Source organism: Salvelinus sp. IW2-2015, linkage group LG33 (genome assembly GCF_002910315.2).
Source record: "Salvelinus sp. IW2-2015 linkage group LG33, ASM291031v2, whole genome shotgun sequence".
NCBI classification, from domain to species: Eukaryota; Metazoa; Chordata; class Actinopteri; order Salmoniformes; family Salmonidae; genus Salvelinus; species Salvelinus sp. IW2-2015.
Window position 1 is genome coordinate 26,445,469 of NC_036872.1, and position 16,080 is coordinate 26,461,548.

The window sequence follows — 16,080 nt, forward strand, 5'->3', positions numbered from 1 at the left end:
CCAAAATTCACCCAACTTATTGTGGGAAGCTTGTGGAAGGCTACCCAAAACGTTTGACCCAAGTTAAACAATTTAAAGGCGATGCTACCAAATACTAATTAAGTGGATGTAAACTTCTGACCCACTGGGAATGTGATGAAAGAAATAAAAGCTGAAATAAATCATTCTCTCTTCTATTATTCTGACATTTCACATTCTTAAAATAAAGTGGTGATCCTAACTGACCTAAAACAGGGAATTTTTCTAGGATTAAATGTCAGGAATTGTGAAAAACTCAGTTTAAATGTATTTGGCTAAGGTGTATATAAACTTCCGACTTCAACTGTAGGTAGGTAGGTAGGTAGGTAGGTAGGTAGGTAGGTATAATACTGGCTGTTTTTCTACTTGGCAAGTGGGATTATTAGGTGAAAGTAGTGCAGATTCGCGCAGTGGACTGTACTCCTATAGGATTTTCTCTCCCTTCACTACCTTCTTGGTATTACCCACATGATATAGCTTTGATTTGCCATACTCACAGAAGCTGTGGCAACAGACTACCCACATGGGCACTGATACAGGTGGTGTTTCTGGTCCCTGTTACTGGTTGACTGGCCCTCCTCCAGAGCAGAGGCTGGTTGACTGGCCCTCCTCCAGAGCAGAGGCTGGTTGACTGGCCCTCCTCTAGAGCAGAGGCTGGGTTCTGGGGATCACTTAGTCACCATGCTCCCCCAGGCCTGCTAGCACAGCATCCCATTCTCCTACCTACAGTACACACTCCACTGTGAATAATTGAACAGAGCAGAGGGGGAAGGAAGAGGCAAAATGGAGAGAGGATCACCTCCATTAACAGATGCCAGGAAATCGGTGCTCTGTGTGTGCGTGCGCGTGTGTGCATATAGTCTGTTTGCACCGTGTGTGTGTGTAAAGCAGTAACACTGATTGAGCGGGCATGATCAAAGAAGGGTGGTTCCTCGAAACCGCTGCCTCTTCCCCATGAGACATTTAATTTATTCATGTTGTGTACACTAACACCGCTCCCTCATTTAGACCAACAGAAAGCTCTGTCTGTCTCTGTCTGTCTCTGTCTGTCTCTGTCTGTCTCTGTCTGTCTCTGTCTGTCTCTGTCTGTCTCTGTCTGTCTCTGTCTGTCTGGTCTTGTCTTGTCTTGTCTTGTCTTGTCTTGTCTTGTATGTATGTACACTTAACCACCCTGCATTGTGGGTCTCTAGAAGGAGACCCTGCAGGGGCGATGAGGCATAGAGACCTTTTTTGGGCTCATACAATGTCTTGACATTTCTACCTACGGATCCAATTAAAATTATGTGATGATAAATAAGCCTGTGGATAAGATCAAGCTTGACACACAAAATGTCTTAGTGATTCTGTTTAACTCCTGGACTAGGTTTTCCAGAACTCCCAGTAGGTGTATTCACAGATTTTGTGCTTATTCCCTCCTGATGCCAGGAATCTTTCAACCAGGATTTAGTGAGATAGTGTGTACCATCCACAGTGGTAACACACTGCCTATGCGAGCTGTCTGTCGGTCTCCATGCCCGGTCTGTCTGCAACTCCCTCTCTAATTCCAGGAAATGTTAGACATTGTAATATAGCTCAGCCCTGCACCCAGGTATAGCCCTTTCCTCATGTGTCATCATCTCTCATTGACTTTTATATCTGAGGCTGAGAGAAGATCTGGTCTGTTCCATGTATGGCTGATGATGCCATTGTTAATATTTCTGAATCTCAAGAGGCGAAGAAGCAATTCCAGGTTTACACCGTGTCCTCCTTTTTGCATAGTTTTCCCATTTGCGCAGGATTAAAGATACTGAAAATCTTGTTTCCGCTGATGACTGTGTGTATGTGTGTGTGTGTGTGAGGTGGTGTGTGTGGTAGAGGTGATGATTGTGGGTATGGAGGAGGAGGGGGGTGCAGCAGTAACCTATTTGCATCTCCCCTCCATCCCTTCACTTGTTATGTTTGCTGACAATAAACGCAGTTGACAGTGAGAGGACGTTTCTTTTTTTGCTGAATTTATGTAGGTGCATATGTGCGCATCCAATTGTGCAATTGTGTGTCATTCATTGTGTGCCTTCTATCTCTGAATCTTCAGATATCACTATGTATGAATGAACTATGAATGGAGTTTCCTAACTGCTGTCCTCTCTTCTCTCCAGGTGCCCCTGGCTGACCAACACGATCTCCCCCGCCGTGCCTCTCTACAATGGCGTCGTCTTCCTATTTGTGCTGGCCAACTTCAGCATGGCTACCTTCATGGACCCTGGAGTCTTCCCAAAAGGTCAGTTCCCTTTTACTACTGAAAGTGTCTGTATGAGATGAATGGGTCTCTCTCTCTCTTTATGTCTGTCTGTCTCTCACTCTCTCTCTCTGTCTGGGTCTTTTCAGTACCCATTAGCCCACAACTCCTGTTTTAGCTAATAACTGGGCCCTCTCTGCACCATGCTATGCATGACTTACAGGCCTGTGACCAGGCTACCAAGCCCTGGTTGAGGTTACGAGTCCCACTGCTGCTGCCTTAGAAAAAATACTGGCAGTACTTGATGTTAGTCAGCTGTTAGTAACGGTAAAGAAAGGGAAACACTGTGTGTGTGTCATCCACTCCTGGGGGATGTTTAGTAATGATCGTTGAATGTGGCCCATTTACACCTTATGGTTGTAACATGCTTGTAACATAATAAGCTCCGCACTTTAAGAACTACTTGTCCCCCCATAAACAGGTAATAATCGTTACAGCACATATGACACAGTCAGGTTCATGTATCTTCCTGAAGTGGTCTCTCCTTACTGTGGTTGTTGTAGAGATGGAGTGGAGAGCTGCAGTAGTTTTATAGTTTTACGTTGCTGTAGTTTTATAGAGAGAGAGTGTTATAGAGGGAAACGCATGGCCACTATATTGAGATGCCTGTGGCCACATGGATAATCCTACTGCTCCTGCCTCCACAGACTGTATCTGTGTGGGGAGAAACAAACTGCAGTTAAATCCCTGCTTCTAAGAGTGGTATGGCCCCAGGGGTATATTTCGTAGATCCTACCCTGTCAATACAATCCTCATGAGCTGTCATCGCTGCTGTAGAGAGCTAGGCTGTATCTGACAGTTTATTCCTTTCTCTTCAATTGGTGTAAATCTGTGTATGACGTACAGTACCAGTCAAAAGTATGGACACACCTACTCATTCCAGGGTTTTTCTTTATTTTTACTATTTTCTACATTGTAGAATAATAGTGAAGACATAAACTATGAAATAACACATATGGAATCATGTAGTAACCAAAAAAGTGTTAAACAATTGTTGTTCTACAATGTAGAAAATAGTAAAAATAAAGAAAAACCCTTGAATGAGTAGGTGTGTCCATACTTTTGACTGGTACTGTATGTACAGTGAATGTGACTACCAGGTTCAAATGTAAAGGCTTCTATTGTTCTGTAATGTAAAGCCTTGAAATGTAAAGGCGTATATTGTCTATTGGATGATAAAGCCTCTCATCAATCTGTCTGCTGAGGATTGTTTTTAAAGAGCAGACTGCAGGGGAGATGTTTACATTCAGTTTCCCAGTTGGTTACCTTTTAAATCTATTTGAAGAGTCTGAAAACTCATAACAACTGTGAAGTCTCTCAGTAGGATTGTGTGTGTGTGTGTGTATGGTTGTTCCAAGTGTACGAATCCCATGACGATCATCCTTCAGGTTGAATGGGCTTTTTGATGAACCGGAAGACATCACATTTTATTTCCTATCTTGCTCCAGAGCAATACACTTTACATAGAAATATTGTCAAGTGGCCCATTGTGCAAAGATCTACAAAAACTCTGGAAATGTAGCCGTTCAGAAAGAGAGTGGCAGTCCAATGAGTAGGGTGTGCAGTTGATGTGATATTTTTTTTTGTCATCCATCCAAATGCAGGCCCTCTGGGCTTTAACCATTACTGTGTAATGGTTAAACACATCTAACCAACCCTTACACTCAAACTTACTTCTGTGTGTGTATATGTACTGTATGTATGTATGTATGTATGTATGTATGTATGTATGTATGTATGTATGTATGTATGTATGTATGTATGTATGTATGTATGTATGTATATGTGTATATTATGTATGTATGTATGTGTACACACACACACACACACACAACACACACCACACACACACACACACACAACACACACACACACGCACACACATTATATATACTTTGATTCCACTGCCCACTTTATATTTGTAAATCCAGTCCATTATACGATGCATACTACCTCTTCTATCACTTCTTCTACTTGTTATTTTTTACTTGACTCTTTTCATTGTTATTATTGATTAATGTTCTGCATTGTTGAGGGAGCTAGCACCTTTTATACCTGCTGTAAACTGTGTATGTGACATGCATTTAATTTAATTTGATGCCAAAGATGTGGGCTACAAAATGCATATTGTTTATAAAATGTAAATTTGTACAGACAGCTAACCATGGGAGTTAGCTTAATTTAAGTCTACCTCCTGTTGCCCCTGTCAAATGCAATCATAAATCAGATTGTGGGTGTGTGTGTGTGTGTGTGTGTGTGTGTGTGTGTGTGTGTGTTGTGTGTGTGTGTGTGTGTGTGTGTGTTGTGTGTGTGTGGTGTGTGTGTGTGTGTGTGTGTGTGTTGTGTGGTGTGTGTGTGTACTTGCCTGCTAACGTGATCTCTCCCCTTGTGATAGCGGATGAGGATGAGACAAGGCGATGATTTCCGGGCACCTCTCTACAAGAATGTAGAGATTAAAGGAATTCAGGTCCGGATGAAATGGTGTGCCACCTGTCACTTCTACAGACCGCCCCGCTGCTCTCACTGCAGTGTGTGTGACAACTGTGTGGAGGTAAGACTGACACAGACTGACACACACAGACTGACACAGACAGACACAGACCGACACCACACTCTAGCTCATTTGTCAGCCGTTGACATTTCAATGTGGTGTTAGACTTGTTTCTATATGTGACCTCTACAGTTGACTGATGGTATGTGTTCACAGATAAGACCTGTCCATATACTGTGAACAATTATGTGGATTGCAATCATGTTTTACACCACATCCAAGCAACATTCAGTAAAACAGAAGATTGGTTTCATAACTTTGTTTTTCCCATTTGAAGCCCCACTCTCCAGCTGTGTTGCTCTCCCAGTAGCCTACTGATGCGGCTGTGCCTACCGCTCTTTCATATACAGTCTATCTCTCCATGAAAGAGTTGAAATCTGACTTTGAACTGAAGGTTGTGAGGCAGCCTCCTATATTTCAGTCAAACTACTTACACTGGTTCTGTGTTCTTCAGTAGACCCTCAACCACAATCAAAAACAAAGTCAGCTAAAGTACAGTAGATGTTTCTAAAAACTCTAGAAATCTGAGTTATGCAATCAGAGATGATGGAATTGATTGAAACATCTCTGTGGAGTGTGTGAATACACTGAAGAGCTTTTATCATGTAGTATGATCCTGTTAATCTCCACTCTACCCTATGACCATCTCCTAACACCCATCCACCTCTCTCTGTCCCTTCCCAGGACTTTGACCAGCACTGCCCTGGGGTGAACAACTGTATCTCTCCACCATCCTAAACACCCATCTCTCACTCTCTCCTCAGGACTTTGACCACCACTGCCCCTGGGTGAACAACTGTATCGGGCGTAGGAACTACCGTTACTTCTTCCTGTTCCTGCTGTCGCTAAGCATCCACATGGTGGGCGTGTTCTCCTTCGGCCTGCTGTTCGTGCTGCACCACATGGAGCAGCTGGGCACGTTGTACACCACCGTCACGTATCCTTCCACACTGACGCCAGCCGGATCTCATTTCACCTTCTATTGTATCAAAACTAGGGCCTTTTGTGTTCTGTTCTGAAGGCCCTGGGGAAAAGTGTGTCTGATCATTAAAATGGACCACCAGAATGGACCCCCCTCATTTTCTATGGGTTGACAATCACATCCTTGCGGGTGGATTGTGATAATGTTTGATTGTTGTACAGAGAAAATAAAATAGTTGTCTGAATGGCTCCGTGGCAGCCATACAGTCGTTGGTGGCAGTGGAGGTTGGCTTGCAGCTGCTAAAATGGCTACTAACAACGTTAGCGCTCTCCTTTACTATGTATATCAAGTCTAGTGGTGATGTGTATAGCAGGGCTCTTCTTCATACCAGTCATGGGCCTGACAGGCTTCCATATGGTCCTTGTCGCCAGAGGTCGTACCACTAACGAACAGGTGAGAAGGGGCCCAGCTAAGAGCGGCTTAACCAGACACACACACACTCACAAACATACAGTACATTCTATCATGTATCACACAGGACACAATATCAGCATTGCAGCTTCACTTGCCAAATCAAAGCTGCTAGCTAGTTCTAGCTGTGTGTGTGTTCAGTCCTTGCATCTTCACCCATTCTAACAAAGCCTTCTGTTCCTCAGGTGACGGGCAAGTTCCGTGGTGGAGTAAATCCCTTCACGCGGGGTTGCTGTGGCAACATCAAGTATGTCCTGTGTGCTCCCCTGGCGCCCAGGTAAGGAGGACATGGTTTCCTACTGTAGGTCAGGGGGTGTGGGTGGTGTGTGGTGGGAGCCGGATAGACGGGCAATAAAAAGTCAGCGGTCACAATCGGCCCAGCGTCGTCCGGGTTACAGGATGGTTTGACCGGGGGTGCTTTACTTGGCTCATCACGCTCTAGCGACTCCTTGTAGCGGGCCGGGTGCTTGCAGTCTGACTTCGGTCGTCAGTTGAACGGTGTTTCCTCTGGCTTCCGGGTTAAGCGAGCATGAGGACGCATGACTCGACCTTCACCTCTCCCGAGCCTGTTGGGGAGTTGCAGCAATGAGACAAGATCGTAATCATGAAATTGGGGAGAAAAATATAAAATGTTTTTAAAAAAGCTCAGCGGTAACCAAGACCAAGGGGGTTGCCATGGTACCTGTTCTGCTGTAGTCATTCTAAGTAGACTGCTGAGATAGAACTGCAGCAATGTCCAAAGAGAGGTGTGTGTGTGTGTGTGTGTGTGTGTGTGTGTGTGTGTGTGTGTGTGTGTGTGTGTGTGTGTGTGTGTGTGTGTGTGTGTGTGTGTGTGTGTGTGGTGTGTGTGTGTGTTCTCTGCCTGGAGAAACCACCTATACCCCCAGAGGAAGGCAGATGGCTGGAGAACTGAATCACACTACAGTTAAGGGAAAATCAAGCACAGCACAAACACACATTCAGCAGCCAGACCCCAGAGCCTGATTTAAAGAGACCTTTTGGGAGATATTACACTGCTAAAATTAACAGTATACATAGCCACAGATAGACAATACCCAGGTGGGGACTGAAACGTTTTTATTATAGTCATCATCCACCATTGAATTCGCCCCATACTCCCATATAGCCTGAGTCCTAGATCTGTTTGTGCAGTCTTGCCAAATCCTATGTCATTGTCACCTGACAATAACACAGGAGTTGGCAAGACAGTACAAACAGATCTGGGACTCAGGCTAACTCTCATACGATGAGTTGTCTCTCCTCTCCTCTATACAGGTACAATGGTGTGGACCCCAGGAAGAAGCCCCCTTTCTCCATCCAGCCCCCCTTCATCAGACCAGACCTCTCTGACAGACAGATCAGCATCAAGGTCAGCAACAACGGGTTCCACACCAGTATCCTCCAGTCTAAAGTAAGCTTCGGTACATTCAGTAGATACAACAGTCATATTTCTAGTTCCATGTCCTATTCCTGGTTTTATTCCCAGTCCTGTTATCTATATTTCACCTAGCCATCTTTCTAGTGCTCTTCAGCTGTACTATTCCCAGCCAGTCCCTTCACCTAACCCTGTCCCCCAGTCATATCCCTTGGCCTATCCCTGGTTCTGTTCCTCCACCTGCTGTTCCTTTTAAGACAACTTTTAACCCCTCGTCATCTCCCCTGTCCAGTCCAAGATCAGTCTGGATGGCCTGGCCGTGGATGACAAAGGCCTAGACACCCAGCCTCCGCTACCTCCCAAAGCAGACCGCTACAACCAGCTGAAGAGCCAGCTGACGTCAAGCGAAGGTAATAATGGGCAATCTATGCAAAGTCATTGCGATCCTCCTCTCTCTCTCTCCTCTCTTCTCTCTCTCTCCTCTCTTCTCTCTTCTCTCACTCTCAATTCAATTCAATGGGCTTTATTGGCATGGGAAACATATGTTAACATTGCCAAAGCAGGTGAGGTAGGTCGTATACAAAAGTGAAATAAACAATAAAAATGAACAGTAAACATTACACTCACAGAATTTCCAAAAGAATAAAGACATTACAAATGTCATATTATGTATATATACTCTKTTGTAACGATGTACAAATGGTTAAAGTACAAAAGGGAAAATAATAAGCATAAATATGGGTTATATTTACAATGGTGTTTGTTCTTCACTGGTTGACATTTTCTTGTGGCAACAGCTCACACATCTTGCTGCTGTGATGGCACACTGTGGTATTTCACCCAGTAGATATGGGAGTTTATCAAAATCGGGTTTGTTTTCGAATATTTCGTGGATCTGTGTAATCTGAGGGAAATATGTGTCTCTAATATGGTCATACATTGGGCAGGAGGTTAGGAAGTGCAGCTCAGTTTCCACCTCATTTTGTGGGCAGTGTGCGCATAGCCTGTCTTCTCTTGAGAGCCAGGTCTGCCTACGGCGGCCTTTCTCAATAGCAAGGCTATGCTCACTGAGTCTGTACATAGTCAAAGCTTTCCTTAAGTTTGGGTCAGTCACAGTGGTCAGGTATTCTGCCACTGTATACTCTCTGTTTAGGGCCAAATAGAATTCTAGTTTGTGAATACGTGGTCTGTCATACGATAATTTGGTGAAAAGCCAATTTGACATTTGCTCAGTCCATAGTTTTCACTTAGGAAATGTACAAGTCTGTTGTTAATGATAATGCAGAGGATTTTCCCAAGGTTGCTGTTGATGCATATCCTACGGTAGTTATTGGGGTCAAATTTGTCTCCACTTTTGTGGATTGGGGTGATCAGTCCTTGCTTCCAAATATTGGCGAAGATGCCAGAGCTAAGGATGATGTTAAAGAGTTTTAGTATAGCCAATTGGAATTTGTTGTCTGTATATTTGATCATTTCATTGAGGATACCATCAACACCACAGGCCTTTTTGGGTTGGAGGGTTTTTATTTTGTCCTGTAGCTCATTCAAGGTAATTGGAGAATCCAGTGGGTTCTGGTAGTCTTTAATAGTTGATTCTAAGATTTGTATTTGATAATGTTTTTGCTGTTTGTTCTTTGTTATAGAGCCAAAAAGATTGGAGAAGTGGTTTACCCATACATCTCCATTTTGGATAGATAATTATTCGTGTTGTTGTTTGTTTAGTGTTTTCCAATTTTCTCAGAAGTGGTTAGTCTATGGATTCTTCAATTACATTGAGCTGATTTCTGACGTGCTGTTCCTTCTTTTTCCGTAGTGTATTTCTGTATTGTTTTAGTTATTCACCATAGTGAAGGCGTCGACTCAGGTTTTCGGGGTCTATGCTTTTGGTTGGACAGGTTTCTCAATTTCTTTCTTAGATTTTGTCATTGTTGTTAATTTTCTTCGGTTTTCTATTTGAGATTTGATAGGGAAGCTGAGAGGTCAAATATACTGTTAAGATTTTCTACTGCCAAGTTTACACCTTCACTATTACAGTGGAACGTTTTATCCAGGAAGTTGTCTAAAAGGGATTGAATTTGTTGTTACCTAATTGTTTTTTGGTAGGTTTCCAAACTACATTCCTTCCATCTACAGCATTTCTTAATATTACTCAGTTCCTTTGGCTTTGATGCCTCATGATTGAGTATTGCTCTGTTCAAGTAGACTGTGATTTTGCTGTGGTCTGACAGGGGTGTCAGTGGGCTGACTGTGAACGCTCTGAGAGACTCTGGGTTGAGGTCAGTGATAAAGTAGTCTACAGTACTACTGCCAAGAGATGAGCTATAGGTGTACCTACCATAGGAGTCCCCTTGAAGCCTACCATTGACTATGTACATACCCAGCGTGCGACAGAGCTGCAGGAGTTATGACCCGTATTTGTTGGTTATGTTGTCATAGTTGTGGCTAGGAGGGCATATGGGGGAAGGAATGCTGTCACCTCCAGGCAGGTGTTTGTCCCCCTGTGTGCTGAGGGTGTCAGGTTCTTGTCCAGTTCTGGCATTTAGTTCTCCACAGACTAGTACATGTCCCTGGGCCTGGAAATTATTGATTTCCCCCTCCAGGATGGAGAAGCTGTCTTCATTAAAGTATGGGGATTCTAGTGGGGGGATATAGGTAGCACACAGGAGGACATTTTTCTCTGTTAAGATCCTTTCCTTTTGAATTTCTAGCCAAATGTAAAATGTTCCTGTTTTGATTAATTTAATGGAGTGAGTTAGGTCTGCTCTACCAAATTAGCATACCCCCTGAGTCCCTTCCCTGTTTCACACCTGGCCGCTTGGCGGATGGGACTACCAGCTCTCTGTAACCTAGAGGGCAACCAGTGGGTCCGTCTCCTCTATACCAGGTTTCTTGTTGGATGACAATGTCTGTATTTCCGATTTCTTTAATGAAGTCCAGTTTCCTGCTCTTTAGGCCAAAGGCAGATGACCTCAGGCCTTGGATATTCCAGGATGAGATAGTGAAGGCTTTGTGTTCCATAAAGTGTCCAATGTTGTTGGTCATGTGGTTTGGCCTCAGACCAGTAAGTGTGAGCAGAGCCTGCTGAGCATCTGGTACATGCCATTGGCTTGGGCTAGTGTAAGAGTGGGGGTTGGGCCTGGTCATAGAGGCTGTTCAAGTCCAGGGTGGAGTGGTGGGCCAGGAAAACATTTGGTTTTGAGGCACAGTCACAGGAAATACTTGCGTTTACCCGCTGTATGGTAGCAGGGTGTAAGTATTTTCGTGGTAGCAGGAGATAACCGAGATAATGCACAAGTGGAGATAACCACTTGTGCATTGGGGAAAGTAGAAGAAGCTTTTTCAATCACTCCCTTCAGTGTTGTGGCCAACCTTTCCTGCTGGGCTCTCAGGTCATTTGTGCCTGTGTGTATTATTATGTGGCTAGGTGAATCTAGTTGGTCCTCAGACAGAAGGTCTAGGGCACGCTGGGTGTTTGGACACCAGAGTTTAGACACACTGTGTTTGGGAAAACGTTTTTTTTTCTTGTATATATTTGTCCTCGGTCGGTGTGTGTGTGGGGGGGGGGGGGGGGTTGTCRGGAGGGCTATCAGGGTGGCTGACAGGGTGGGTGCTCAGAGGGGGTGAGATCCCCTGGGCTTGGGGTTCTTCATTTGTCTGTTCTGCCTGATGTCGACACTATGGCCAGGGTCTGGGGTGGACTGTTCTGCTGTGGTGTCGAGACTTTTGTCGGGAGCTGAGGTGGGCTGTTCTGCTGGCTTCTTTGTGGGGGTGGCCACCTCTTTAGTGGGTTGTTCTCTGTCACACGCCATCCCCCTCAACCTCTCCTCCAGCAGTCTGATCCTCTCCTCTAGTGCTCTGTTCTTCTCCTGCTCTTTCTTTTTATATTGTTGAAGTTGTCTCGCCACAGTCCAGAGTGCAGATATGTCTCTTTCCACCTCCAGCTCTCCGGGTCTGGTTAAGGGGATGTTGTTGTGCTGGATTGTTGTCTGGGTCTGTGCTGACTGGAGTGTAATACCTGCTGTTCCAGCTCCACCTGCCTTACCTCCAGCTGGGTAAATATATCCTTCATTTCAATGGGGGGGGGGGGTAGTACTCTGTGCTGGGAGGTTGACTTTCCGCTTGGGGTTGCTCGTCTGTGGGGTTGTATAATGAAGAGGTCTGGTCTGACCCGCTCGGGGTGTGGGTATCTTTCTCAAGGGAGAGCTTCTCCTGATTCTTTGATTAGGTGAAAGTCCAGCTGAAACTGTTTGGGGTTGCCCTGTACCATTACTGTTCCTGACTTATAGAGATTTATATTAGCTGACTCAGAGTCCTCGTTGTCAAGTATCCTCGTTAACACCACCTCTCTTAACAGAGGGGTAGTGTGCCATGCCAGGGGATGGTTTGTGTGGAAGATGAGGTTGCAGATGTTCCCATTTTTATAATAGTTAGCAAAAAGTGTCTCTTGATTTTCCATAAGAAGCTTCATTTTGTGATCTTATCATTCTTTACATACACAGGGTACTGTATTTTAATTACCTCTGAACAGTGGGAGGCAGCTTCTAAGGCCTCTCCATTTGGTTGGAGTAGACTGTTCGACTCTCCTGCCATTGTTGGGCTAAAGGGCTTTGACACCTCTCACTTGACATGTCAGTGCTAATTGAAGTTGTATCAAGCTTGGCAGCCTTAATTTAGCATTCAGTCCTTATAAAGTCATGTAATATATTTTTCTTCTTGGCTTTTGGAAATAAAATATAGCTTCAGACTAAACATTACTCACTCAGTTCCAGGTTGGATGGGGTTTTCAGGTTTCTGTTGTTTTCCAGAGCATTTGCTGTATAGCGTTGGAATAATAATCTTTGGTAGTTGTACGCCTTCCAGGTGATTCCGTAATTCTGTCCAAAATCAGGTTGTGGGTTTTGATTTGGAGTGAAGGTTATGTTGTAGAGGGTAGTATCCTGTATATGTTCCTGACAAAAAAATCCTGTCTCTCTGTCTCTGTCTCTCTGTGTGCGTGTGGAAACTTTCCACAGGGATGTTGGTCCATGGTGGCGGGATGGCATCACACACTTGCTGCAGATTGGACGGCGGCCCATTCCATCTTATCGCAAAGATGCTCTTTTGGGTTGAGGTCTTGGGACTTCGCAGGCCAATCAAGTAAACTGAACTCGCTGTCATGTTCCAGGCTATGTTTTTCACTCCTCAATTCTCCAGTGTTGTTGATCGTGTGTTCACTGGAGCTGCTTCTTCTTGTTTTTAGCTGATATGAATGGAACCCGGTGTGGTTATCTGCTGCAATAGCCCTCCGTGACAACGATCAACGAGTTGTGCGTTCCGAGATGCCGTTCTTCACACCACTGTTGTACTGCGCCATTATCGGTTTGTGGCCCGCCTGTTAGCTTGCATCATTCTTGCCATTCTCCTTTGATCTCTCTCATCAACGAGATGTTTTCGCCCACAGGACTACCGCTGACTGGATGTTTTTTGTTTGTCGCACCATTCTCGGTTAACAGAGTGCGGCCGTTTCTGAGATACTGGATCTGGCGCACCTGGCACCGACGATCATACCACGCTCAAAGTCGCTTAGGTCACACGTTTGCAAATTCTAACGTTCAATAGAAAAGTAACTGAATGCCTCAATTCCTGTTTGCCTACTTTATATAGCAAGCCACAGTCACAGGACTCAGGAGCGTGAATGACCCTGACCTGCAAATACAGTAGGGCAATTGAAAATGCGCTGTACAGTCAGAGACAGAGGAACGATTGTTTGAGAAGGGGTGCAGGAATTTTTTTTTAAAGCCTAATTTAGATAAGTTTCTGCTTATAATTTCCAACATTTTGGTTGGCTATTTGTTAGTCTACTTGACTTGTTTAATTAAGGAAATGAAAAGCAGTGAAACGACCCAACATGTTTCTGATAAGATTTCAGTTTGGCTTGGATGCATATTTTATGTGGTTGAAATACTATCAGTTTGGGTCCTCCCGAGTGGCGCAGAGGCATCACTACAGACCCGGGTTCGATCCCGGGCTGTGTCACAACCGGCTGTGACCGAGAGTCCCATAGGGCGGTGCACAATTGGCCCAGCGTCGTCTGGGTTAGGGGAAACTTTGTCCGGGGGAGCTTTACTTGGCTCATCGCGCTCTAGCAACTCCTTGTGGCGGGCCAGGCACCTGCAGGCTGACCTCGGTCGTCAGTTGAACAGTGTTTCTTCTCACACATTGGTGCGGTTGGCTTCCGGGTTAAGTGGGCGGGTGTTAAAAACTGCGGTTTGGTGGGTCGTGTTTCAGAGGACGCAGGACTCGACCTTTGCCTCTCCCGAGCCCGTTGGGGAGTTACAGCGATGAGGGGAGAAAAAGGGGGTAAAAAAAGTATATATATACTGTTTTTATGACGCTGATAAAGATAACACATTTACATACGATCCCTAACCGCGCATTCATTCTCTCAAGATGCTGGAAGAAATCAATCATATTTCTCCACTCCTGTTCCTGAGTCAAATTGTACATTTGGTGTATCATTTTACTGCAAAATATGCTTAATTCTGCAGGAGTTAATATTATATTAGGCTATGTGAGAGGATACAGTGCCTTCAGAAAGTATTCATACCCCTTAACTTATTCCATATTTTGTTGTTACAGCCTGGATAAAAAAATATAAAAAAATCTCACCCATCTACACACAATAATGACAGAAATTTTAACACATATATTGAAAATTAAATACAGAAATATCTAATTGACATAACTATTCATACCCCTTTGCAATGACGCTCCAAATTGAGCTCAGGTGCATCCAATTTGCTTTGATCATACTTGATATGTCACTACAACTTGATTGGAGTCCACCTGTGGCCAATTCAATTGTTTGGACATGATTTAGAAAGAAACACACCTGTCTATATAAGGTCCCACAGTTGACAGTGCATGTCAGAGCAGAAACTATAGCATGAAGCCCAAAGAACTGTCCTTAGATCTCCAAGATAGAATTGTGATGGGGCATATATCTGGGGGAGTGGGTCTCCATCATTGGGGGAAAAATATGGTCACTTCTGCCTAGAGCTGACCATCCAACCAAACTGAGCAACCAGGCAAGAAGGCCCTTGGTCAGGGAGGTGACCAAGAATCCAATGACCACTCTGACAGAAGTACAGAGTTCATTGGCTGAGATGGGAGAACCTGCCTGACGTCTCTAACGCACTTCACCAATCTGGGCTTTATGAGAGAGTGGCCAGATGGAAGCCACTCCTGAGAAAAAGGCACATGACAGCACGCCTGGAGTTTGCAAAATGGCACATGAAAGACTCTGAGAGCATAAGGCAAAAGATTCTGCGGTCTGATGAGACAGAAATTGAACTCTTTAGGCTGAAATGCAAAGCGCTATGTCTGGAGAAAAACCCTACTGTGAAGCATGGTGGTGGCAGCATCATGCTATGGGGATGCTTTTGAGCAGCAGGGACTGGGAGACTGGTAAGGATAGAGGGAACAATGAAAAAAGCCAAATATAGGCAAATCCTTGATGAGAACCTGCTTCAAAGTGCAAACGATGTTAGACTGGGACGAAGATTTACAATCCAACAGGACAATGACCCTCAAGCATACAGCCGAAGCAACGCTGGAATGGTTTCAGAACAACGTGAAAGTCCTTGAGTGGCGCAGCCAAAGCCTAGATTTGAATCCCATTGAAAATCTGTAGAAAGACGAAGATTGCTGTTCACCACTGGTCCTCATAAGGCTGCAAGCCCGAGGTCGGTACACTTATGACAACATCCAGCTCAAGTGCAGGGCGCGAAATTCAAAATATATATTTTTAAAATATTTAACTTTCACACATTAACAAGTCCAATACAGCATTTGAAAGATAAACATCTTGTGAATCCAGCCAACATGTCCGATTTTTAAAATGTTTTACAGCGAACACCGCGGCCCCACCACCAGTGTGTGCGAGTTGTGGCGTGGCTGTACGCCGCCTGGCTTTGGGGTGCGAACTGGTATATTGGTAATGTTGCAGATCACCAGCCAAGATACGACAAATACAAAAGAGGACAGAACATTTTTCACAGCACAGGTAGCATGCAGGTAGCATGCACAAAGCCAACCTAACTAACCTAGAACACACCAAACTACCTAGAAACAACTTCCTCAGATGACAGTCCTGTACAATGTTACACAATAAATCTATGTTTGTTCGAAAAATTTGCATATTGAGCTATAATCAGTTTTACATTACTGCTACCATCATAGCTACAGTCAGAAATAGCACGGGAGTAGCCAGAGTAATAACAGCCACCAACGTCAAATACCTAATTACTCATCATAAAACATTTCAGAAAAAATATATGGTGTATAGCAAATGAAAGACAAAGATCTTGTGAATACAGCCAATATTTCAGATTTTTAAGTGTTTTACAGCGAAACACAATATAGCGTTATATTAGCTTACTGCAATAGCTAACACACAACAGCATTGATTCCAGGTAATCGGTAGCGAT

General features: G+C 44.3%; 1 protein-coding gene across 1 annotated transcript in view; it reads left to right on the forward strand.

The window, feature by feature from the left end:
- The window catches only part of zdhhc8b (zinc finger DHHC-type palmitoyltransferase 8b), a 125,297-nt gene that overhangs the window by 102,032 nt on the left and 7,185 nt on the right, over nucleotides 1-16,080 (forward strand). Inside the window, 8 exon segments of the mRNA XM_023978864.2 lie at nucleotides 2,154-2,275; nucleotides 4,689-4,707; nucleotides 4,709-4,844; nucleotides 5,609-5,781; nucleotides 6,117-6,219; nucleotides 6,423-6,514; nucleotides 7,513-7,648; nucleotides 7,905-8,022. Of these exon segments, the coding sequence (XP_023834632.1) occupies nucleotides 2,154-2,275; nucleotides 4,689-4,707; nucleotides 4,709-4,844; nucleotides 5,609-5,781; nucleotides 6,117-6,219; nucleotides 6,423-6,514; nucleotides 7,513-7,648; nucleotides 7,905-8,022 (899 nt within the window).